The following is a 26,560-nucleotide window of genomic DNA, read 5'->3' on the forward strand; positions in this document are numbered from 1 at the left end:
TCGGCCCGAATACGAGAGATTTTATCCACAAAAAAACTCATTAAAAAGGTCACAGAAAGTAATTGTTGGTTCCAAGTACTGATTCAAGGGGGAAGGGGCGCACATTAGTCCCTTCACGACCCTAAACAACTCCACTGGACGTGAACTTTCAGACGCTATTTGGGAGGGGGGGAAATCACATCTTTGCCGCACATATCACCTGAGCATAAATCTTCAAATGCTCTCTATGTAATAATCTGTCGGATTCAAGTCGAATCTTTCTCCACTTGTGCTCTAGTCGTCTACCTTGCTGCTTCAGCTCTCGTAGTTCTTGCAAGGCGCCAGTTTTGAAGCGGGTCGGAAAGAATGCTTAGGAGCGATTGTGTCCACTGCCCTGGTGAGTTGATTATTCCAATTCTCCACCAGAGTGTCGACAGGGTCACCAGCAGAGCCAACACTAAATCCAACCAAGGCTTCTTGGAATCCTATTGGATCCAGTAACCTTCTCGGGTGGACCCGAGGGTCCTCAGGCCCTCCGCCCTTGCAGAGGTGGGGTGTGGTCATGAGTCCAACCTTAACCAAATGGTGGTCCATCCATGACAATGGGGAATTCACCGGAGTCCCCACCCATGGAACACCACCCTGTTCAGAGTGAAAGACCAGATCAAGCGTGTGACCAGCAATATGTGTCAGTCCCGAGACCACATGGGATAGGCCCATAGTTGTCATGGCCTATCCATGGAGGAGAGCTGGTCTTGTGTTAGAAAGAATGATTTGTCCCCTTAGGTAAGCAGGTTCCGCCCTGGTTGTATATGAATGGGAGACTAGAAGTGTGAGCACTGTAAGATATTCCCCTCAGAGGAGGGAGCTTCTCTGGGAAGAGCAGAAGGTTTCAAGTTTCCTTCCTGGCAGCATCTCCAAGATAGGGCTGAGAAAGATTCCTGCCTGCAACCTTGGAGAAGCCACTGCCAGTCTGTGAAGACAATACTGAGCTAGATAGACCAATGGTCTGACTCAGTATATGGCAGCTTCCTATGTTTCTATGGCTGCTATGAACTCCTCAGCTGCCACAGACAAATATTCTGTCCAGTGTAGACTCTCTCAAGTAACTGTTGCTGGTGTCACCCTTGTATTTCTTTTTAGATTGTGAGTCCTTTGGGAACAGGGAACAATTCTCTAATTCTTCTTTTTGCTATGTAACCCCTTCTAATTCAGCAAAGAGGCACCTTTTAAAAGTGGTGATTCTCTTTATTGAGCAGGGGGAGAGCAACTGGCCCTATCCAGCCCCAGCACAGCATCCCTCCAGTGTCTGTTGCTGGTGTCTACCTTGTGTTTCTTTTTTAGATTGTGAGCTCTTTGGGGACAGAGAGCCATTTTTATTCATTTATATCAATGTAAACTGCTTTGGGAACTTTTGTTGAAAAGCGGTATATACATATTTGTCGTATTCATATTCAAGTTTTCAAGTTGTAATCTGCTATTGGTTGAAAATCAGTACATATATACTAACAATATTAGTATAACAACATTACCACTTGGTTCAAATAAATTATATCTTGTGAATTAAGCACATAAAACTCCCACAATGGCTGACATCCTATGCTCCAAAAATAAAAAATACAATAAGGTTGTTCACATGACACTTCATGGCGGGGAGGGGAGGGCTGAGGTGGGGAAGCAGAATCACACTTACCTTCCCCCCAGATGATCCACTTGTGTGCCCACATGATCCGCACAGCTGGGAGCAGTGTGGCAATCCGGAGACTGGGGAAACGTAGCCCAGCATCCAGAATTCCCACAATGCACTGCGTGAGGAGTGTGGTGCATTGGGGGATTTCCCCACTGCTGGGTGCTGTAGCCGCCCAGCTCTGTGGCTGCTTGGGCTTCAGGCAGCCACACGACCAAGGACTGAGGTGGAAGCTTGCGTCCTCAGTACAAAACTCAGGCTACCCAGAGGGGCAATGCTAGGCCAGCACGCCACATGAGCAGCCCTATCCGGATAGGGCTGTGCAAGCCTGGGTAGTGCTGCTCATGTGAACAGCCTCAGTGGCTGACATCCAGACTAACAATGCACCTGTATAAACATGTCGCACTAGTGCAAGGATGTTGCGCTTGCATTCCAGAGCAGTGTGTTGCACAGGTGTAACAGAGTGTGCTTGTGTAACCTGTGGCATGCCTCCTGCTGTGAAACTTCTTCCTCAGCCCATAAATGTTGCAGGGAATGGATCCCACCACCTCCCATATGAAGGGTCTTTTTGTGCGTTGGGAGCAGAAAAGAAGGTTTAGTGAGATTTTTCACTCCCTTGGACTTTGCAATGTTTTATCTTAAGAACGTGCCTTACGTTTTAGAGATTTTGTTGCTGACTTGAGATATTCTATAAACCTGCATTTTTCAAACTTCTTTTCTCTTGACCCAGTTGAAGACCATTGCTTATTTTGGTGACCACCCACCACTGCTCCAATTCCTTTATTTTCATAAGGATTTTCAATAAAATCACAATAGGGCAATACATGCTATTTAAACTACCTAACATTCAACTGACACATTAGACAAAGATCTTACTTATAAAATGTTTTAAAATTTATAATTTTACATCTCTCGGCAGGGAGTGACGAGAGGAGAAGATGCGGGAGTGTGGATTTGTGAGCTTGTTTCTTTGGCCTCAGCCTGGAGATATATCACAGCCTCCCCCTCTGGATAGCTGGAAGACCAGCTCAGCCTAGCCATTGTTCTGCTGCTTTGTTTAATTCATTCCTTCTTGGAGTGCCTGCCAATTCCACCTGTGGGCACTCATTTCCATCTGCCCCAGCTTGGAGCCACCTGTGAGAGGGGTAACTCTGAGTTTGGGGTGCTTATAAGGACGGAGAGAGTGCCGGTGGTGCCTTCGGTGTGGGACTGAGGTCTGGTGGGAGGGTATATTAAGGTGGGATTGGAGGTCTGGGCTAAAGTTTGTTAATCCTCCTTTTAGGGGGTTGTGCCAGGCCTTTTGCTGCCATGTGTTTGGGTTCTCTGGGGAAGGGTGATGCGGGGGTTGCATCTGGCAGCCTTGGGGCAGCTATTACTGTTGTGGTGGGGAACAGAAGAATTGGCATTGGCAGAACAGCTGGCCGTTACAGGGGAAGGGAAATTAGTAATTTAGTAACTGTTTCCACTTCTGGCTGCCCTGTCAGCTCTCAGGCCCCGGAGAACAGTTCCAACTACCCACAGAACCTGGCCACGCTCCTCTGCAATGCCAGGTCAGTTCACAATGAGACCCAAATCATCCATGACTTGATCTTGGATGAGGGAGCCGACCTGGCTTGTATAGCTGTGACTTGGATAGGGGAAGATAGTGACCCAGTTTGGGCCCAGATTCTCCCACCAGGCTACTCTGATATGGAGCAGGCATGGGGAAGAAGGCGGGGGTGGGTGGGGTGGCTGTAGTCCAAAAGAATACTATTTCCCTCACCAGGGCCCCTGTGTGACAGTTGACTTATATTGAGTGTGTATTTTTGTGCTTGGGTTCTAGGGATAAATTGGGGATTCTGTTGGTATACCGTCCACCCCGCTGCCCAACTGACACCCTAACTGAGCTGATGGAGTTGGTCTCAGAGTTGCTGTTGGAGTCACCCAGACTCTTGGTGCTGGGGGACTTCAATATCCACTTTGAAGCTGGCTTGTCTGGTGCGGCTCAGGAGTTCATAGCGGCCATGACAACTATGGGCCTATCCTAATTAGTTTCAGGATAAACTCAATTTGGTCTTCTGTTCAGATCAGGCGTGTGTTCCGTGGGTGGGGGATCTTGTGGTTTCCCCATTGTCATGGATGGACCACCACCTGGTTAAGGTTGGTTTCACAGCCACAACCCAGCCCTGCAGGGGTGAAGGACCTATTAAGATGGGCCACCCGAGATGGCTGCTGGACCCAGTAGGATTCCAAAAAGGCTCGGAGGGTTTCAGTGTTGGTGCTGCCAGTGATTCTGTCAATGCCCTGGTGGGAACCTGGAATAGGGAACTCACCGGGGCAGTAGGTACAATCACTCCTAAGTGTCCATTCAGACCTGCTTTAAAAGTGGCCCCTTGATCTACAGAGAAATTGCGGGGTCAGAAGCAGCAAGGTAGGTGACTGGAGCACAAGTGGAGGTGAACCCAGCTTGAAATTGACAGGACACAACATAGAGCCCATATAAAAGGTTTGTGCAGAAGCAGTGTGTGTGGCAAAAAAACCACAATTCTGGTCTGCACACATTGCTTCTGCAGGTTTGTGTTCAACAGAGTTGTCCTGGGTTGTCAGGAGTTTGATTCAGAATCCTTCCAGTTCAAACCAGTCCCCGGAGACTATGTTCTGCTGTAATGCCTTTAATGGGTTCTTTATGGATAAAATCTCTTGTATTTGGGCCGACTTGGACTCCACTCTTTTTGCAGAGTCTATTGAGGTGATGTCCAGCAATCCCTCTTGCAGTATTAGGTTGCATCAGTTTCAGTCTGTGATGCCTGAGGATGTGGACAAGATGCTTGGAGCAGTGCGGCCTACCACTTGCTCTCTGGATCCTTGCTTGACTTGGCTGCTTCTACCTAGCAGGAAAATTGAGGGAGGGTAGGATGCCTCCTTGTTTGAAGGAGGCAATGATCAGACCACTTCTTAAGAAGCCTTCTACAACAGGCCTGCCATTTAGACCACTTCCCTATAGCCTTCCCTATAGCCCTCAGTGATGGATAGTTATAGGCCAGTCTCCAATCTCTCATGGTTGGGCAAGGTGATTGAGAGAGTGGTGGCTAACCAGTTCCAGGCAATTTTGGAGGAAACCAATTATCTAGACCCATTTCAAACTGGCTTTAGAGCGGGCTATGGGGTTGAGACGGCCTTGGTCGACCTGATAGATGACCTTTATATCAGGGAATTGACAGAGGGCGTGTGACTCTGTTGGTGCTTCTGGGTCTCTTGGTGGCGTTCGATACCATCAACCATGGTATCCTTCTGGATTGCCTGGGGGAGCTGGGGATAGGAGGCACTGGTTTGCAGTGGTTCTGTTCCTATCTCTCAGGCAGATTCCAGATGGTGGAGCTTGGTGATGGTTGCTCTTCGAAACAGAAGCTATTATATGGAGTCCATCAGGGCTCCATTCCGTCACAATATCTGTATTAATATATGTATTCTGTCACAATATCTGTATGAAACTGCTGGGTGAGGTCAGCAGGATGTTATCAGTATGCCGATGACATCCAAATCTATTTCTCCTTTTCATCATCAGGAAATGGCACTTGTTCCCTAAATGCCTGCCTACAGGCAGTAATGGGCTGGATGAAGGACAACAAATTGTAGCCAAATCCAAGCAAGATGGAGGTGCTCATTGTGGAGGATCAGAATTTGAGGGATGAGTTAGTTCTTCTGGTGCTGGATGATGTCACACTCCCCCAGAAGGAACAGGTACACAGCTTGGGAATGCTCATGGATCCAGGCTTCACCCTAGTATCCCAGGTTGAGGCTATGGCCTTTCCATCAGCTTCTGCTGATTCGCCAGCTGCATCCATTCCCTGAAGAGAACAATCTCAAAACAATGGTGCATAAGCTGGTAACCTCCAGGCTTGACTATTGCAATACGCTCTACATGGGGCTTCCTTTGTACGTAACTCAGAAACTCCAGTTAGTTCAAAATGCAGCATATTATGCCTGGGTTACCTTAGAGAGTGCCGTCTTCTATATGATCTCCATCGCATGTTGAGGTCATTCGGAGAGGTCCATCTCCAGTTGCCACTGACGCGTCTGGTGGCAACTCAGAGCTGGCCCTTCTCTGTAGCTGCTCCTGGCCAATGGAATTCACTCCTGGCAGATATCCGTAGTCTGGGCACACTGTTGGCCTTCAAGAGAGTCCTAAAGACGTACTTGTTTGGCCTGGCCTTCCAAGGTTTTTAAATTGTTTAAAAAATTTTTTTGAGTATTTTAAATTGGTTTTAAATGGCTCTGAACTGTTTTAGATTTGTTTTCACATAGTTTTAACTAGTTTGTTTTAAATGCTGTTTGTTGTAGTATTTTACCTGTTGTGTACCACCCAGAGCCTTTGGATGGGGCGCTATAGAAGTGTAATAAATAAATAAATAAATAAATAACCATATAAAAGATGACCAGAATATGTTTTGCTGGCAGGTCATAAAAATTTTGGCAGGTCATAAACTTCTTAATTAGCAAGAGATTCAATGTCTTATAGTTATTTATTTATTTATCATATTTGTACACACACACACCCCAAACTTTCATCTCTGGGCAGTTAACAATAGCATAAAACAAGTAAAAACATATACAAAAACTTAAAACAATTTAACAATTTAAAAATCAAGTACTGAATCACCCTCTGGAAAACACTGTTATTCCAACCACTGAAGACTGAATTTAAACATTAGCAATAGAAGACTTTGAACTTCATATCCTATTTTTAACTCTCTTTCCTTCCTGGGTAATCACAGACCATTCCCCCCCCCCACCTCTATGCCATAGCTGTAAGTGAACAAATGTGCTTACCAATTCTGGGAATCAAGTTGTTTTGAAGATAAAGAATTTTTAAATCCCGGCACCATTTGTCAATATGCTCCAGTTTCTCTATATTTTGTTGGTGTAATGAAATCTCTTCCAAGGAAAAGATTTCACAGTTGTTATGCTCTGCCCGTTGTCTAATAAGTTCTTCTGTGACTGGGAGGGGGGAGTATACAAAAGAGATTTCGTTCACAGAGCAAGGTTGTATTCATTTCTTCAGAAATGTTTATACTCTCTCTCTCTCTCTCTCTCTCTCTCTCTATATATATATATATATATATATGAATGTCAAATACGCCCTGTCTTCATACACAGGCTCCAAACAAAAGCACCAACCGAAACAAAATCCACAACTACAAAGTCAGCAAATGACTAGAGATGTCTCCCTATTTTCAGCTAGGACAAATATAACCTTGTAGCTTGATCTTGAGGAGAGCTGGTCTTGTGGCAGCAAGCATGACTTGTCCCCTTAGCTAAGCAGGGTCTGCCCTGGTTGCATGTGAATGGGAGACTAGAAGTGTGAGCACTGAAAGATATTTCCCCTCAGGGGATGGAGCTGCTCTGGGAAGAGCAGAAGGTTCCAAGTTCCCTCCCTGGCATCTCCAGGACAGGGCTAAGAGAGGTTCCTGCCTGCAACATTGGAGAAGCCACTGCCAGTCTGTGAAGACAATACTGAGTTAGATAGACCAATGGTCTGATTGAGTATATAGCAGCTTCCTATGTTCCTATATTCATTGTCTATTGTATTGTATAAAATGGAGTACTTTTGCTGGGAAATGGGAGAAACTCAGGCCCATAACAGCAAAATTAGGCTCATGCACACAACCATAAACTGGGTAGGAGACGAGTCCTATCCAGTTTTGGGAGCTGGGCGTGCTTCCATTTTGCGACGGTGTGTTATTGAAAAACAAGGTAAGAGGGAGGGAACTTGATCATCTGTCAAGCCACAGCTGGGTAAGACAATCTCCCCACCTGCATTATTCAGAAGCTGAGAGCAGAATCTGGGTAGGGCGTGCTCCCTTGTCCTACCCAGGTGGGGCTTGACAGACAATCAAGCTCCCCACCTCCTGCCTTGTTTGTTTCTAACACACAGTCGCAAAACAGGCGCATGCCCAGCTTCCAAAATTGGGGAGAACTCATATCACTGGCTATGTGGTTTGCAGGCTTGATTTCATGAGCTGCTATTTTCCAAACCAAAAGAAAGCAGTTTTCAAACTGTGCTCTGAAGTCTTCCTGAGGTTCTACCACCTAATGATGGGACTACATGCCTTCCAACCACTAGGAATTACTACCCAGTTTGGTTTCTACTGACTTCTCTTGACTCCTTTCCTACTGCACTAGCTAAAATTAATCTCCAGCTTTTCTGATAGAAGTACTGGGTTTTTCTTTGCTTCTCTGTACCTTACAAGTGATTCATGTTTCCAATTAGTACTGAAGACAGATCTGAATAACTACCAGATTTTATATTTTCAGCAGGAGAGCATCCATTTCTACTTTGTCCCGGTAGCCTTTGGCACAACCTGAAATCTCCTTTGCATCTAGCACGGTTTAACTTAATCAAGTCACACGGCCTGCACTCCAGCTTAAGACTACTACAAACTGCAGAGCATGAGGCTTTCCCCCGATATCCAGCTTCAGTGTCTCCTCTCCTTCTCTTCCCTCATAGCCTTATTTTCTTTTTCAAACACTGAACCTGAAGAGTCCTTGGGAACTCAAAAGCTTGCTTGCTATTTTGTGATATTTGAGCGAGCCCTAGGGAAAGTAATGCCCTACTGTGGATTTTGGATCCATTCTGATTGTGATAGATCAACATGCCTAATTGCAGTTTTGAGAAGCTCACCTGGGTTTCCTCAATGAGCTTGTGAGTAATTAAGGGCAAGCTTTTCTGGAAGGCAGCTTGACTGCACAACCACAACCAATCTCCCTCTGAAAAAGCACAGGAAAGGATTACATGTACTCTAGGATGTAAGCACAGCCAAACTAGATATAATGGGACAGCCATGCATGTTCCTGCTCTATTACTATATAAAGCAGGAGAGCGGAGCTCATGCACAGCTGTCCCACATGTCTAGCTTGACTTTGAGCACAGCTACAGTAACTACAAGACCACCTTAAGTAGTGCAGCGGGAAAATGCTTGACTTAACAAGTGGAAGGTTGCCAGTTCGAATCCCCAGACGATGGGAAACACCCATATCGGGCAGCAGTGATATAGGAAGATGCTGAAAGGCATAATCTCATACAGTGAGGGAGGAGGCAATGGTAAACCCTTCCAGTGTTCTACCAAAGACAACCACAGGGCTCTGTGGGCACCAGAAGTCGAAATTGCCTTGAAAACACACTTTACTACATGCTGTGGCATCATGTCCAGTTTGGCTGCGAGTGCACCTGTTCTTTACAAAAGAGTGTGCACAGGGGGAGGAAGTGAGCCCAACCCCCTCTTCCATCTTACCTTTTTGCGCTCTGCTGCTTCTCCACCACTGCTCCAACCCAGTTATGATACCTCACGTGAGCTAGGCAGGGAGATTCCCTGGGAGAAAACGGCTTAAATTTAACAGAGCGCAGTGAGGTCTGGCTAAGGCTGCCGTCTTCATTTCCCCTGGACAGGTCTTCACTCCCATGAAAAAGAGAAATGCCCTTGAGGAAAGGCAATCTGTCTCCCTAAAACACCCCCAAACAAACATACAAGCCATTCCTCTCTCTCTCTCTCTCTCTCTCTCTCGCTCTCCCCGTATTCTCTGGCTTTCTTGGCTTTCTCTGTTTGTTTTTCTGACTGGACACTTCCACATCATTCCTGCAAGGGGTGCTGCCTCCGTCTCCATCTCTTTTTCGCTCCTCGCTCACAAAAAGCCTCCCGGAAGGAGGGCGCTGATTTACCAGTGCCCAAGATAACACCCATTTGCATTCTTAGGTACACCCAGAAGGAATAATAATTGCCCCTGAACCAATCCTGAAGCTGCTGTGCAACTTCCTTCCTGAGTGCTGGAATCCAGCGCTCAGACAGCAAGGGATATGTACAGGGAGGCAAGCTGTAGTTAGTTGGGCCAGGCTGCGGGAGAAGGGCCATTTCGCGAACACACACGGAGGAGCAAGGCCCTGGAGAGCAAGCGATCTGTTTGTGACTGTGTCTGATATTCTGGAGAGAGTCCAGCCACTCACTGGAAATATCTGAAGAAGGTAGGGGCCAATGGTCCCTCTAATTTTTTTCCATCTCTGTGCAGAAGAGTTTTGTTCTGAGTGGCAGTATCAAGACACTGTGCGCACACCTGCATTCAGAGTGGGGCCTTCCTAATTCAAGCTGAGCGGGATCTAAAATGAACTGAGCGGACGTCAGAAAACCTGTGAGCATGCACATGTGCGCACACCTTAGAGGGGACAGTGGTAGGGGCCTCCTTTCTGGAGCGGCTGTAGTGTGTGCGTGTGTGCTTGTGGCAAGGGAGACTCCCCACAACAATTTCCTCTCTCCCCCACTTGGACTCCCCTCCCTCAGAAAAATCCAAAAGTAAAACTAGCATGAAGACTGGCCATCCATGATCTCTCCCGTGCAGCCTGACTCACTTCTCTTACGGAACGGCTGCCTTTTCTGCTGAGGCTGCCAAGCCCAGCATGCCAGGATGTCCTGAAGTTGAAACTGCCAATACCTTCATGAGACAGCCTTGATGCCTCCCTGCCATGTCTAGCCACTTCCCAGACTCCTGGATAGGAGGCCCAGGAGCAGACCAGGCCTCCCTCACTTCAGCAGCCAGGTCTGCTGGGCAGGTGGGGGAGAGGGTACTTCCCTGCCCAAAACAAGGGGTGGACCTGGCCACCTAGTACTCCAGAGCCAGGTCCAGCACTGCTAATGCTCCGTCACCACAACGGCCCCGCTCAAGTCAACCAGTAGACCTGGCCACCATAATTTTATTTTGTTTTTTAAAAAATAGTGGTGGGAAGGGTGTTCTCATTTCGCAAGTTGAAAATACAGTAGCCCTAGGTACAGAAGCGGACATGATTCTCTCCACATGATGCTCTTTTTCATGAAAACAGTAGGTGCCTCCTCTCCTGCTTTGGATATGAGCAGCGCAAACATATGCATAGAACAGAGAGCGCTGCCTTTTTGTGACTAATTTGGCCGTCAGTTCACATACGGCAAGGGAGAAGCCTCAGAGGCCTAGGAAGTGCCAATGGGTGCCCACAGGGCTTCTCCCTCAACATGTCTTCACCCAGGAGACTGCAACATGCAAGAATTCCATGGTGGGATCTTAGGGGTTCCTTTCCAACAACATCTGGGGGCCCAAGGTTAAGAAACCCTGGTATAGACAGTTCTGAGTTATAGACCAGTGGTCTTATAAGGCATCTTTCTAAATGTCTTTTGGGCCCCAATTCTGATCTGCACCATGATGTGAAGGGAAAGTGCTCATCCCCTCCATACCATGATCCTAATCTGGACTGAGCCACCTGCAGCTATTTTGTTGAATGATAGGAACACAGTAGTCAACCATGATGGCTGGTGTTTCCATGAGCGGCAACATGGATCAACAGAGGTTGTCACTCACCGAAGCTCCTGACATCACAGTTATGGCGCTTCCCCCTTCAAATGGAGCTGTAACCATGAGTGGCTGGTAGGCAGGAGGGAGGGAGTGACAGCGGTGGGGTGGGCCGGGACTTCCTTCCCGCTTTTAGTGCTTCAACTGTGAATGCCAAACATCTGAAGAGGGCTAAAAAATACAGAGAGGAAGTGTACAGCTGTACCTGCATTCAGCATAACATGTGAATAACTGTACCTGTGTACACTGTACACAGACTGTTGAACATGACATGTGAATAGGTCTTGTGAATGCTGTGCCTAGAGTCCTAGATGATCTGCATTTATGATAAAGCCTCATTTCTGGGAAATAAAAGCACCTTACAATAGCTCACCACTTATGAAAGCAAGACATCAAAATTACTTACATTAAACCCACAGATGGCAACACATCCCAGTATTAATACTTGACAGAACAGTTTGGATGGTTGACATTTGTTTAAGGTTTGGAGCTCTGCTACATAAATAATGCTATCTTTCATCGATTTGAAAAGACACTTGGAAAGTCAAAATCACATCTGCGGACTACTAGGAAGATATTTCTGGCAATGTTTGGTCTATTAAAATTCAACCTCTTTTGCTTAGATCACAAAAAAGTAACTAAACATGTAAACAAAGATGAAAACAAAATATAAACACTTCCTTCTCAGAAAAACCAGGGACTTGCTGAAGGTTTTATACCCATTGCAAAAGACTTATCTTCTTGATGTTCATGCAAAAAATCAGTATTTTCAATTCAAATGTTATTTCTGAGTCTCAAAGTCGTAGACATGCATTTAGGAAAGAGCAGCCACATTAGGACTTATTCACAGTACAAACATGGACTCTCTAAGAAACCTGGTAACTGCAGTGCTCTGAGGGGACTAAAGTAAAGCAAAGTTGTGCAGTTGAGTCGGTGTCGGCTCCTGGCGACCAGAGAGCCCTGTGGTTGTCTTTGGTAGAATACAGGAGGGGTTTACCATTGCCTCCTCCCGCGCAATATGAGACAATGACTTTCAGCATCTTCCTATATTGCTGCTGCTCGATAGAGGTGTTTCCCATAGTCTGGGAAACGTACCAGTGGGGAGGTCTCTAAAATTATCCTGTCTCTTCCCCAAACTACAACTCCCAGGATCCTTTTGGGTCAAAGCCATGGCAGTTACACTAATATAGAACAAATACTGTACAGGTAGTTACTATAGATATGCCTTTAGCCTGTAAATGAGCGCAAGAGACCTTCCAAAACATCATTTCGTAGAAGCAATTCTTATTCATTTATTGTGCAACATCTCACTCTGTTCCTTTAAAGTTCCTCTGTTCTTTGGTAGGGATAAATGTATTTTTCCTGCACATAAATGGCCATGTTTTATCACTGGGAAAATGAGAAGCATGCTTCCATGAGTTAGCACGTTCCAATTCCCTATCAACCAGGCACTGAAGTCTGTGGAACTCCCTTCCCCTAGAATAGGGATTCACAATCGTGGGGCCCCAGATGTTGTTGCACTACAACTCCTACCAGAGGCGCACTTACCCCTGGACTTATGGGCCGATGTCCATGGCCTACACACCTCCTGGGCTCCCCAAATCCTCTTTAGTCTGTCCTGGGTAGTGGGGTTTGTGCCCTCAAGAACCTACATATTAAAAAATGATGCTTAACTTGCAGCGGGGGCCCCTCCAAAGGCCTCTAGATCCAGGCTCCAAAATTACCTAGGTGCACCTCTGACTCCTACCACACCCGGTCACAAGCTGGGGATGATGGGAGTTGTAGTACAACAACATCTGGGGTCAGAAGTTTGAGAACCCCTGCAATAGAGAGCCTATCCAAATCTCATTCCTTACAAAAGTGTTATAAGCCTTTCCTCTTGCAGCTACCACTGCTTTAAGCCTGCTTTGGGTGATTTCAGTGGAGGTTGCAACCTTATACACACCTGCCTGGGAGAAATCAACCTTGAACTCAACTGGACTTCCTTCCAATGCATTCTTCATTAGATATATTTTGTTGCATGCTTCTTTTTTAAATCACCCTTTGTTTTTCAACTTTTGCATTACAACTTACCTGGTAAAACAAGCCTAGATACACTGTACCAAACAACAACAACAACAAAAAAGATTGCAAATTGCAATCAATTAGGAACAGACGACAAATCGCGATCTTTGCCATTATAACTTTGTATATATAATGTATAGATTGCAATTTGTCATCAATACATAAATCAATACATTATAAATGCATACAACAAATATATAAAAGCAGTTCATTTTGGATCCTCTGGAAAGGGGGGGGGGACACACACACAACCACGCAGGGAAACTCACTCAGCACCATAGTCACCCGCGGTCGCTTTCACGTCGCCGCCCGCAGCAATTTTCGCCCAGCCTGTCCGCCGCCACCGCCATTAACGGACGCTGTTCCGCGTTGCCCAGGCAACCAGGGGAGACGGAGCCGAGTCAACGGCCATTCTGCGCGTTCCACTAGGTCATAGAGATGGGGTGAAGCGAGAGCCACGGAGAAACTCAGGTGCTGAATGGAAAGCCCCCACACTGGGCCATAACGCTTTGTGTGGACGCCCGAGACCTTGCAGGCGCTAGAAGCCTTCTAAAAATAGAGCCGCCTTTCTCCCTATCTCTATGGTTTTGCATTGGAAACTAGCGTGGAAGGAGCAGCTCGGTTTTGTACCGGAAGTGTTGATGAGAGCCCCTTGGGGATCCTAGGGCCTGAAGGCAGGAGGAGGAGAGTGGAAAGCTCTCTCTCCTTTTCAGACTCATTTCCCAAAACAAGAGTATATGCAGAGGGTGTTCCCTCTAAGCCAAAGAGCATGTGCAGAATGCAACATGCAATCTCCTAAGCATTCCCCTAAGCCTCAGACCCACATGTACGTACATAGACCAGACTCCTAATCCTAGACCCAAGGGCACATACAGAAGGCATTTCTTTAATCCTAGGACCCAAGGGCATGTGCAAAGTGCATGTCTCTACGCTTAGGACCCAAGGGTACATATGTATGTATGTATGTATTTTAATTTCTTTTTACATATTTGCATACCGCCCAAAACGCAAGTCTCTGGGTGGGATACAAATATGTTTAACTAATTAATTAATTAATAACTATATGTACCCTTGGGTTGTAAGTTTAGAGGAAGGCGTTTCTTTAATTCTAGGACCCAAGGGCATGTGCAGAGTGCATTTCCCTAATCTTAGGACCCAAGGGTACATACAGAAGGCATTTTCTAATCCTAGTTCCCAAGGGCATGTGCAAAGTGCTTTTCTCTAAGATTAGGATCCAAGGGTACATGCAGAAGGCATTTCTCTAATCTTACAACCCAAGGGCATGTGTAAAGTGCATTTCTCTAAGCTTAGGACTCAAAGGTACATGCAATGGGCCTTTCTCTAAACCTAGGGACCAAGGGCATGTGCAGAGGGCATTTTCCTAATCCGAGGACCCCAGGGCACATATACAAGGAAGGACAGTTCTCTGAACTCAGGACACAAGGACATGTGCGAAGGGCATTCCTCAACATTCTCACGCTGGAGAGCCAGCGTGGTATAGTGGTTAGAGTGCTGGACTAGGGCTGGGGAGACCCGAGTTCAAATCCCCATTCAGCCATGAAACTAGCTGGGTGACTCTGGGCCAGTCACTTCTCTCTCAGCCTAACCTACTTCACAGGGTTGTTGTGAAAGAGAAACTCAAGTATGTAGTACACCGTTCTGGGCTCCTTGGAGGAAGGGCCGGATATAAAATGTAAAATAATAATAATAATAACAACAACAACTTCCCTTCTCCACCAACATTTCACAAACGAAAAGGGACCCTCTTTTCTGCACTTATATAACTGTAAGCTTGCACTATAGGAAAAGGAAAGATCATGCCATCGAGTCGGTGTTGACTCCTGGAAACCACGGAGCCATGTGGGGTTTTTTGATAGAATACAGGAGGGGTTTACCATTGCCTCCTCCCATGCAGCATGAGATGATGCCTTTCAGCACCTTCCTATATCACTGCTGCCCAATATAGGTGTCTCTCATAGTCTGGGAAACATACCAGCAGGGATTTGAATCAGCAGCCTCCTGCTCTCTAGGCACGTTGCTTCCCTGCTGTGCCATTAGGTGGCTCAGTCTTGTACTATACCTGCTCAGTTTTATGAGAAAAGGGCTCATTAGCCCCTCATAATGACCAGTAGGGTAGTCAACCCTCCAGGTTTAGGCTGGGAGTCTCCAGGTGTCAGCACTGATCTCCAGTGACTACTGAAAGCAATCCTGGAGATCTTGGTGACTTGAGGGGGGCAGTGGTGGGAGACACAATCTCCAGGAATAGCTGCTGTCAGGGTTGAGGTGCACATGGGAAGAAATTGGATCTATAACCGGTATTTCCAGGGAGGTATCAGGCCCTGCAAGTGCTCTCATAGGTACATAGGAAGCTGCCATATACTGGGTCAGACCATAGGTCCATCTTGCTCAGTATTGTCTACACAGACTGGCAGCGGCTTCTCCAAGGTTGCAGGCAGGAATCTCTCTCAGCCCTATCTTGGAGAAGCCAGGGAAGGAACGTGGAGCCTAGATGCTCTTCCCAGAGCGGCTCCATCCCCTTAAGGGAACATCTTACAGCGCTCACACTTCTAGTCTCCCTTTTGTATGCAACCAGGGCAGATCCTGCTTAGCTTAAGGGGACAAGTCATGCTTGCTACCACAAGACCAGTTTCCTCCTAGACTCGGGAAGAATGAAGGGAAAAGATTTCACCCTCACTCCAAAAGTGCCCTTGAGTTAAGCACTTTACATTTTACTTTACTTACACAGGAGAAAACAAATGGGGGGGCACCCAGTTGTACCTTTGATCTGATTATTGGGCGATTTTTATCTGGCTTTGCTTTATTTATTTATTTATTAGCAGTTGTGCTTTGTTTTTGCTTTATTATTGCTTTTAATCTGTTGTTATCCACCTTGGCTCATGCAGATTTTTGGACCAGAAAGTTAGGGGCTATCGATGATCATAGAAATAAATAATAACGCATGAAACCAGACAGTGGGCTGCCGTGACTGAAGATAACAGGCATAATTGCACTAGGAGGGCTTACATGGACTCACAGAAAGAACAAAATCAGTAGTAATATGGCACCATCTGGTGGCTATGCACTTTGTATAGAGGGAATTGGTCTAAGTGCATATTGTGTTTTGTTTTGTTTTGTATTATTTTATACACACAGGGAGAAGTGACAGGGCCACTTTTTCTCTACACTGAGAACATTGCCATGTAGGGAGAAATCTGTATACCATTGACTCTGCACTGCCCCACATTTTAAAAGCCAAACAGTGTCTCTTTCCCCCAATCAATATTCCAGAAGTCAGAATAGCAAACATCTCCACAACTGGGGGAGAAAATGACATTGCCTCATATTATAAATCAATACCTTTATTGTAACAGGTCTTGCAAATAGACATAGATGCCAAGCTTTTGCAGTCAGGTTCATTTATGTTAAGTGCCAGTTAAATTCAATATTGTGCTCTTATATCATTCCACAGGTATGCAAGGTAATGATTGTACACCCTTTTGCCACCAGTCCCCAAGAAATTTGCAGACAAGGGACTCACTCTGGCAAAGCTGGGTGGTATGCTTGGTATCATTTATTTTGATTTACTTGTATCGTGTCCTTACTCCAAGTAGCTCAAAGTGGTGTTTGACCCTCACAACAAGCCTGTGAGGTAGGTTTATTCTGAGACACAGTGACTTGTCCAAAGCTGCCCAGTACCCTTTATAGCTGAGTGGGGGATATGAACTAACCTAGATGCCTAATCCAATTGCATGCAATACATCAAGCACTGCATTCTCATGGCTTTTATTGTACTTTTCCTGTCCATTAATATTCATAAGTTAGCAGTAAAGTGCAAACACTCTCATGCATTTGATGAAGTAGGGTGGTGGTTTTCACACTCTGTTCTAAGGTTTCCTGCGCATCTCAGAAGGATTCCTCAAGGAGGATATCAGGAATACTGCACAAACATTCCTGGGGGAAAAAAAATTCCTGAAAAAAAAGCTTGTACGGCGTTCCTATTCTTGCACTGCAATGTAAAGATGAAGAGGAAAGTCCTAGGGTACATTTCATGGAGGAGTGGTCTACCAGCAACTATTAGTAATGATGGCTAGATGGAACCTCCATGTTCCACAGCACTATGCCACTGAATACCAGATGATGGGTAGCAACAGCAGGATAGAGCTGTTCCCTTCATGCTTGTGGGCTTCCCAGAGGCATCTGGTGGGCTACTGTGTGAAACAGGATGCTGGACTAGATAGGCCTTGGGCCTGATCCAACAAGGCTCAGAGGACAAGTTAAGAATAACTTAACTTTTAATTTCAATGAGACTACTCTGAGTAATTTTCCTCAGAATATTAGGCTGGAACTAGACAACACAAGCAGCATCCATCCACTGTTAGGCACTCACTCCTTTGGGGATCCACATCTTGGCCCATAGAGGAGAATCCACACTGGGACATCAGTCAAAATCACCACCAAAGCCCTGGTCCGGTCTGGACCATCAATCCCATAAACTTGGAAATTAAAGTTTTTGATGAAATGCTCTCAGAAGAACCCACGTGGATTTCACAGCATTCCATATTGATCTGTCTTTTCTAGTACTGCTTGAAGGCACAGGATTTTTTATTATTGTTGTTGATGATGATGAAGTTTGCAGCTACAGAAGGCCATGCAACAATCCCAGAAGTAATGCTGCAACAAGTAAGGTTTTGACAAGAAGGGATGGTAATCCTGTATGGATCGCATAGGTTGACAAAAGAAGGTATCAAGAGGTGACGAGTGCAGAAGTGCCAGCAGACCTGATTGAAAGAAGGTGAAAATCAAATGTTTTATGACACTGAAAATTAAGCTTGCATCCCCACCTTAGACCACAATCACCTCCAGCCACAATGGCCCATGCTCTGTGACAATAGCCCAATTCAGACATCATGCTGTACAAGTGTACAGATGTCTGACACATGTTGTGTACACGTGTTGTGTGAATGACTGTACCTGTGTTCATTTTAAAAGTGAACCTGGATACAGGCCCCTCAAATGCACAGTACAGATGGGAAGTGTACTTCTGTAACTGCATTCAGCATAACATGTGAATGATTGTACCCAAGTACAGATCTGTACCTATGTACACTGTACTTGTTGTATGAGTGTTGAGCATAATGTGGGAGTGGGCCTAATGTTCTGGGCCAAAAGCTTTGTTTATGTTTTAAGATTTTGTTGGATCTTTTAAAGCTTTAAGCTTTTGTTAAAGTTTTTAAAGCTTTGTTTATGTTTTATACACATAGCACCTGCTAACTGAGCAAAGAGGCACCTTTTTAAAGTGGTGATTGTCTCTATTGAGCAGGGGAGAGCAACTGGTCCTATCCATCCCCAACACAGCATCCCTCCAGTGGCTGTTGCTGGTGTCTATCTTATGTTTCTTTTCTAGATTGTGAGCCCTTTGGGGGCAGGGAGACATTTTATTGATTGATTGATATTGATGCAAGCCACTTTGGGAACTTTTGTTGAAAAGCGGTATATAAATATTTGTTGTACTTGTCGTATCATGCAGTATATAAATATGATAAAGATTTATACCCCACCTTTTAATCAAAATGATCCTCATTGAAGTACAGTGAAAAGCAAGCTTACCTTATTTAAAAGAGCCACAAAATATCATCTGTATTGAAACAGAAGAGTAACTTTTGGATGGCAAGTCATTTATTTACTGGTGTACTAAAGAGGAAAAACAAAAGGGCACACCACCCTCTTTAGATTCCATTCAAATAACATACCTGCACTTACTGCTTCCTCCTCAGTCTCTGCATATACCTTACTTCATTACTGTCCTTGTTGCTATAATACTACCCCTCCAATATAAACAAGTTGTTCTAGGAAGAACTAATCAACCTACTTTCCTTTCACTGTCTCTACATCTGGACTAATTTGTTGCAAATCGAGGTCCACAAGTTAGATCTCTTGCACCTCAAATGTTCATGTGTCCATCATCTTGGATCAGGGCAGATGTCATCATTACAAACTGCACTATTGAGGTGTCCCTGTGTGTCACCCACTACAGCTGTTCCAAATTTGGTTCAAATCAGTTAGAAAATACTCAGTTTAGTGCACTTGCACCTCAAATGTTTATGCATCTGCCATCTTGGATCACGGTGGATGACATCATCACAAACTATACCATTGGGACATCCCTATGTGTCCATTCAGCTGCAGAAAATTTGTTTCAAATTGGTTAGTCTGTCCACAAATTAGTGCACTTGCAATACAAAGGTTTATGCGTCTGCCATCTTGAATTGGGGTGGATGACACTGTCACAATCTTTGCCATTGAGGTGTCTCTATGTGTCCCTACAGCTGTAGCAAATTTGATTCAAATCAGTTAAGCGGTTCACAAGTTAGCTCACGTGCCTCAAAGGTTTATGGTTCCACCATCTTGAATCAAGGTGAATGACATCATCACAAACTATGCCGCTGAGGTGTCCCTGTGTGTCACTCACTGCACCTGTACCTAGTTTGGTTTAAATCAGTTAGATTGTCCACAGATTAGCCTGCTTGCACCTCAGATGTTCACACAGCCATCTTGAATTGGAATGGGTGACATCATCACACACCATGCCATTTGGGCATCCCTATGTGTCCCTACAGCTGTAGCAAATTTGGTTCCAATCAGTTAGGCGGTTCACAAGTTAGCCCACTTGTGCCTCAAAGGTTTATGCATCCACCATCTTGGATTGGGGTGGATGGCATCAACACAAACTATGCCGCTGAGGTGTCTCTATGTGTCTGTACCCGATTTGGTTCATATTGGTCCAGGCGTTGCAAAGTTAATGGGGGTGGGGGACATACAGACACACACATGGACACACACACACAAAATGCTGGGTAAACTCATAGGCCTACTGGAAAGTAGGCTAAACATGATATTTTTGGCTTCCTCGAGACCCAGAATGATATTTTTGGCGTTCTCAGGGTCTTCATAGACAAGGATTTCATCCAGCCGCTGATGATACTGGCCAAACACACACCCTTCTTCAAAAGAATCAGATACCCGAAATCCCCTTCATAAATTGCCGTGTAAAGAATACAGAGGTAAGGAAGACTTTTGCTTACAGATTAAAGTGATCAGCAACAAGCAGCTCAGCAGAGTGGTAAACAGTCCTCCCAGAAAGAACCTGAAACCACAAGCATAATCTCAATTTCCTTTAATAAAGAGAAGAGGGTTCCCTGTCCCACATGGGCTCACACTCTAAAAAGAAACATGAAGGAGAAACCCTCCACAGTCAATGAAGGGGTGCTGTTGCCCCCCTCTGCAAACTATGATGAGAATTGCCACTTCTAAAGGTGCCTCTTTGTTAGCAGCGGTGTGTTTTAATGCTCCATTATAAAATGATTTTTATTTTTTAACCAATTGGAATTTTTAAAATAAAAGATAAAGCGGATAAGAGCATAATAAATAACAACAACAAAAACTTTAACATGCAGTTTGCCATGCAGTCATCATGGAGAGAACACACAGTCATCCACTGGACTGTGGTCTATATCGGCATTAAAAATCCTATTTTACTATAGTTTAGGGTCGTTAGCTGGCTGACGAGTTAATTGTGGTTAACAACTCCAGACACACACTTCCCAGTTCCTAGCAGAAATTGGTGGGAAGGTGTAGGATTATCTGGTCCCCCCCTTTCCCTGTCCTTTGCAAGAGCGAGGGAGAAGGAGAGAGGCCCGATTCAGACATTATGCTGTACAAGTATACCAAAGTCTGTACACTCATACATGTGCTTGTGTGAATGCCTATACCTGTGCTCATTTTAAAAGTGAACTTGAATACAGGGAGGGGAGCTAGTCTCGTGTTAGCAAGCATGAATTGTCCCCTTTGCTAGGCAGGGTCCACCCTGGTTGCATTTGAATGGGAGTCTACATGGGTGAGCACTGTATGATATTCCACTTAGGGGATGGAGCCACTCTGGGAAGAGGTTCCAAGTTCCTTGCCTGGCAACTCCAAGATAGGGCTGAGAGAGAGACTGTAAACTTGGAGAAGCTGCTGTCAGTCTGGGCAGACAATACTGAGCTAGATGGACCAATAGTCTGACTCAGTATATAGTCTGACTCATAAGAAACATAAGAAGCTGCCATATACTGAGTCAAACCGTTGGTCTATCTAGCTCATCTTCACAAACTGGCAGTGGCTTCTGCAAGTTTGCAGGTAGGAATCTCTCTCAGCCCTATCTTGGAGAAGCCAGGGAGGGAACTTGAAACCTTCTGCTCTTCCCAGAGCGGCTCCATCCCCTAAGGTGCTCAAACATGTAGTCTCCCATTCATATGCAACCAGGGCAGATGCTGCTTAGCAAAGGGGGAAAATTCAAGCTTCCTACCACAAGACCAGCTCTCCTCATCAGTATAGTCCTATGTTCCTATGTTCCCTTCAAATGCATGGTACAGATAGGAAGTGTATTTCTGTACCTGTGTTCAGCATAACATGTGAATACCTGTGTACAGATCTGTACCTGTGTACATGTTATATGAGCGTTGAACATAATGTGTGAATAGGCCTACAGAGAGAGGGAGGGAGGGCGGGACAGTGTAAAAGGAGCAAGCAAGCTCTCAGGGGCAGACTGAAGAAAAGGAATTCTGGGAGAACCTGGAATGGGGAGGCCTAGGTCGAAAGCTGCTGTATCTCAAGATACAGGATCTGGCCTCTGTGATGTAACCTGTTGCTGACTTCCAAGAATGATATGTTATCTTCTCAACTTCATCCAGTGCTAAACCTGTGTATTAGCAGAATACAAGGTGTGGTGTGAACCCCTGGAACCTTTTGCCACTTTGGGAAAGTGGAGGCAGCTTGAGGCAACTTATCAGGATGTATTAAAAATTAAAACATCACTGTATCCAAGGGTATGGAACTTACCTTGCAAACAGAGCAATGATCAATAACATGGACAGCATGATCATTTGGCAACAGTTGCTTTTCACAGCAAAATACTCTAGTGTAGAATAATAACAAAAAAGGAAACAATTATAGGTTTTTGTGCAAGGAATTAGTCACATCTTCTGGCCAATGCATCGGCTTTGGATATTTACCAGAGGAATGCTGAGCTGCCGGATTACTAACTTGCTAGAATTATTCTACTTTTGAAGCAGCAATATTTATTATTTATTTATCAATTTATTTATTTATCAAATTTATACCCTGCCCAAACTTACGTCTCTGGGTGGCTAACAACATGTCCAGAACACATTAAACACCTCTTTTAAATCTGCAGTTATTACCAAAGACTATGGCCAACTGTTGGGAGGAGAGCTGGTCTTGTGGCAGAAGGCATGAATTGCCCCCTTTGCTAAGCAGGGTCTGCCCTGGTTTGCATTTGAATGGGAGACTACATGTGAGCACTGTAAGAGATTCCCCTTAGGGGATGGGGCAGCTATGGGAAGAGCACCTGTCTGCTTGCATGCAGAAGGTTCCAAGTTTCCTCCTGGGCATCTCCAGATCGGGCTGAGAAAGACTCCTGTCTGTAACACTGGAGAAGCTGCTGTCAGTCTCTGTAGACAATACTGAGCTAGATGGACCAATGATCTGGCTCGGTAGAAGGCAGCTTCCTATGTTCCTCTGCTATATGAGATCTAGCCTCCCTCGTCATTAACACGCTTCCTGCCCCTCTGAGAATAAATTCAGTTAAAGAGCTGATCAACACAATTTTGTTCATGATATAATTATAACACTGTCATGGGATAGCTTGGCTGTGTACAGCTGATACAGCTGTTGCCAATGGTGACAAGTCTTTAAGCACACAAGAACCATCTCATTGGATCAGACAAAATCTCCATCCAGGCCAGCAGAGCCAACTCACCTCCACAGACTAGCCTGTGTTTGAGGCGGGCTGCCAGACTCTATCACACACACACACACACACACACACACACACACACACACACACACACACCCCTTGTTCAGCAGCATGCAGCACTTTGTCATCCTCCTCACCTAGCAGAATATGGCACCTTTCATACTAAGACATGAGGAGCCTCTGCTTCTAATCCTGCTCCCCCCATCCTCCCTGTATTTAAAATAAAAAAATCAGGATGGAGTTGGGGTGTGCACGAAACTGGTTTGGCCAGTTCGGTTCAAATACGAACTGGATTCAAAGTGACCCAGTCCAGTTCTGTGTCCTCCCAACCGGGTCCAGTCCAACCATCGAACCAGGCCGAACCACTTTGGGGTATATACTTGTAAAGGGGAATCCAGTAAGGGTTACCCCTTTACAAGTACAGGAGACGGAGGACCCTTTCAGGGGTAAGGGGCAGCTGGGGAGGGGCGGAGAGCGAATAAGTAAGCTGCTTACCTGGCCGGCGTGGCTTCTGGTGCCACCACTCGCTGCCGCTTGCCCTCCCGGCAGCCCCAAGCGCACACTCAACCCCCCCTTTTACCGAGACACTGGCACTGTGAAAGATTGATATGGGAAGAGTTCCTGAAGCTAAAAAGTTTGAACAATCACTGCAGTGCATGTTCCTAGATAGTTACAGCCTTGGCTCATGCATATTTATGTTTCAAGGAGATTGTCGGCCATCCTTGTTGTTGTCGCCAATCCTTATTTCAGCTAAAAAAGGTAATAATGCAGCAGCCACAATAGCTAGTCAGTGCTCACCCTTGTCATAATACCAACTGGTATCCATCTGACTCTCTCCTCCAACGCAGATATCATCTGGGGCGTCTGTATCACTACAAACAGTGCTGTTCAGCCATGGATTAGAGGCACTAACATTGAACAGACTAACAAGGGATCGGTGGATTCTCTTTCTTTTCTGGAATATTCTAACGAGAAAAGATAAACATGCAGCATAATAATACTGATCTTTTTTGTAAAGGTCTAAAGGACATATCTATTCACATTTATCCGAATAGAAGACAATTTTGAATTTAAGATGACCCCCTTAAAAAAACAGAAGCTAAACACAGGTTTTATCTAGAGTTACCCAAGAGGAAGAGGAGTCTAAATTTAAGATGCCCCTCCCATTTCTAACATCAAATAATTTGGGGATTTGTGGGGGAGGGGAACTAGTCTTGCATTCAGGCAAATACAGCATTGTTATTGTTATTGGCTGACATGATGTGCACCGCCCAGAGCCTCTGGATGGGTAGTATAGAAATGTATTAATTAATTAATTAATTAATTAATTAATTGATGCAATGCTGGTGTTTCCCATCAGCCAGTGCTGCTGCACATGTGACAGGCAGCCCTGGCGGTGTTGCACAATCAGCCCGTTGTACAGCACTACTTCCATCTGAAACAATCTAAGTACTTTCTCACAGTTAGGAACCGAGCCGATGTATAAAAATAAGTGTCCAGAACTCAGTACCATTCCCTTGCAGTACCATTCCCTTGCAGACTGTGCAAAATGTACTGCTTTTAATAAAACATGCATGCACCTTTCCTTACTTTACTAACTTCTCTTTATAGGTAACAGTTGTCTGTGAAGGGCTCAGTGTGATGTTGCCATCTTCATCCGAAACAAAACTGTCCTCTGTGAGTATGTAGTAGCCATTCGAGAGAAGACGAGGGCTCCGGCGGCACATGAAGACACAGCTTGTCCAGGGGTTGATGGAACCACATTCGTAGAAGGCCTCATGGTCCAGAAAAGCATCCGAGTGTCTGAAATAAAAAACAAAAGCCCTGGATTATTTTGCTGAGGATCATGATTCAATTAAAGGGTTCTCAGAGTTGGGTCCCCAGATGTCATGGGACTACAACTCCCACTATCCCCAGCCACAATGTAGATGTAGTCCAACAACATCTGGGGACCCAAGTTTTAGAACTGAATTATAGTGACCCACAACCACCCTTGTTGGAGTCTGGTCGATAGCAGATGATGCCAGATGGCACATAAGAAGGGAAGATGGCAGGACATGACCATAAGGACAGAGCAGAGGCATATTTCTCATTGAGGCAGTACATTTCTATGAGAGCCAGAATCAGATAAGACTTCTTCAGCAGAGGACCTCAGCAAAGGGGGAGAGCAGGGGAAGACAGGGCAATCTGAGGGAACCTCAAAGGCATCCTTGCCCCAGCATGATACTGTAATGATGAATGGACAGGGCTGGTAATACAGGTTGAATGGGACTCATGGGGTTAAATACAGAGCTAAAGACTCCACCCTTTAGATTCTTCTAGTTACTTTCATTTTCCTGTTTCAGTTTTGTGTTTGCTTTTTCTTCAACAAACAGCCTTCCTTTTGGGGGGATCTACAATGGTGCAGCGGGGAGATGACTTGACCAGCAAGCCAGAGGTTGCCGGTTCGAATCCCGGCTGGCATCTTTCCTAGACTATGGGAAGCACAACCCAGCCTGCAGATTGCTACACATGAACTTTAAACAGGCAAATGGGGTGAAGGACAAGAGGCAGATCCCATGGAATAAGCAGAGAAATGAGATAAGAAAAACTGAAAGTTTGATTTTCAGCCATAACCTTTTTAGAATGAGGGCTTGTTTCAATTAAGATGAAACAAGTCACTAATTTACACATTGGGGATGGGGTAGTTGCCACCTTAAGTGGCACAGCAGGGAAATGCTTGACTAACAAGCAGAAGGTTGCTGGTTCAAATCCCTGCTGGTACTATATCGGGCAGCAGTGATATAGGAAGATGCTGGAAGGCATAATCTCATACTGCACGGGAGGAAGCAATGGCAAACCCATCCTGTATTCTGCCAAAGACAACCACAGGGCTCTGTGGTCGCCAGGAGTCGACACTGACTCAACGGCACACTTTACTTTATAAACCATGAGTAGACTCAGCCTTATTTCAAGAGAAGGACTTAACAGGATTTATAGGGTTAAATATTAAGCATTCAGCATATGGGGAGGGAGCGAAATACTCCATGCTTTAGAATTGTTCTGTGGGTTACTTTCTTTTTCCTATTCAGCCTGTTTGTTTTGTTTCGGATAAACAGCCTACATTTCTGAGGTCTACAAAAAGTGAGTAGACTCTTGCTCTTGAGAGAAATGCAGTCTACTCACCTTTTGTAGGCCTCAAAAAGGTAGGCTGTTTATTGGAGACAAAGCAAACACAGACGGAAGAAGAAAAATAAAGTAACTAGGGATGTGCACAAAATTTGCACAAATCGATTTGAATTTGAATTGAATTTGAATTGACTCAATTTGGAACCATTGAACAGAATGGAGAACCTGTTCAATAGTTCCAAATTGAATTGATTCAAATTCAATTCAAATTTGAATAGATTTGTGTGAATTTCATGAACGTTCCTAAAAATAACCCCCAGACCAATATAAAGCATAGAGTCTTTAGCTTCCTCCCCATATGCGGAATGTTTAATATTCAACCCTATTAAATCCTGATAAGTTCCTGCTCTTGAAAGAAATGCAAATACCCTACCCAGGAAACCTGCAGAATTGGAGGAGAGCAACATGTCCCTACTCCTCCTGTGACTCTGAGCTCCCTCCATGATAACCACAGGGACCTCAAGAATGGAGTCAGCAGCAAGCCCAAAATTAAGCTCGGCTCT

General features: G+C 45.1%; 2 protein-coding genes and 1 long non-coding RNA gene across 14 annotated transcripts in view; 1 reads left to right on the top strand and 2 right to left on the bottom strand.

Annotated features, from left to right (window-relative positions):
• DNAAF11 (dynein axonemal assembly factor 11) overlaps positions 1–13,530 on the bottom strand; it is an 82,948-nt gene extending 69,418 nt beyond the window's left edge. For 3 of the 4 annotated variants that reach the window (XM_053313630.1, XM_053313633.1, XM_053313632.1), the window contains exons 1-2: positions 12,957–13,029; positions 6,476–6,643 (exon numbers count right to left, since the gene is read on the bottom strand). In XM_053313630.1, the coding sequence (XP_053169605.1) occupies positions 6,476–6,643; positions 12,957–13,014 (226 nt within the window). In that variant the 5' untranslated portion in view covers positions 13,015–13,029. Of the gene's footprint in view, positions 1–6,475; positions 6,644–12,956; positions 13,030–13,344 lie in introns of those variants that run through there. The other variant, XM_053313631.1, reaches the window with a different exon arrangement.
• A 136-nt stretch (positions 13,531–13,666) lies between these two features.
• Positions 13,667–24,704, top strand: LOC128352999 (uncharacterized). The gene is made up of 4 exons (XR_008320773.1): positions 13,667–13,901; positions 17,654–17,867; positions 20,017–20,136; positions 24,501–24,704. It is a non-coding gene; the product is annotated as an uncharacterized LOC128352999 (long non-coding RNA).
• The window catches only part of TMEM71 (transmembrane protein 71), a 29,341-nt gene continuing 19,199 nt past the window's right edge, over positions 16,419–26,560 (bottom strand). For 4 of the 9 annotated variants that reach the window (XM_053313636.1, XM_053313635.1, XM_053313637.1 and 1 more), the window contains exons 6-10: positions 24,480–24,692; positions 23,688–23,854; positions 21,953–22,028; positions 20,158–20,219; positions 16,419–17,853 (exon numbers count right to left, since the gene is read on the bottom strand). In XM_053313636.1, the coding sequence (XP_053169611.1) occupies positions 17,681–17,853; positions 20,158–20,219; positions 21,953–22,028; positions 23,688–23,854; positions 24,480–24,692 (691 nt within the window). In that variant the 3' untranslated portion in view covers positions 16,419–17,680. Of the gene's footprint in view, positions 20,220–21,952; positions 22,029–23,687; positions 23,855–24,479; positions 24,693–26,560 lie in introns of all 9 variants that reach the window. The other 5 variants (XM_053313639.1, XM_053313638.1, XM_053313640.1 and 2 more) reach the window with 5 other exon arrangements.

Source organism: Hemicordylus capensis, chromosome 4 (assembly GCF_027244095.1).
Source record: "Hemicordylus capensis ecotype Gifberg chromosome 4, rHemCap1.1.pri, whole genome shotgun sequence".
Classification (NCBI taxonomy): domain Eukaryota; kingdom Metazoa; phylum Chordata; class Lepidosauria; order Squamata; family Cordylidae; genus Hemicordylus; species Hemicordylus capensis.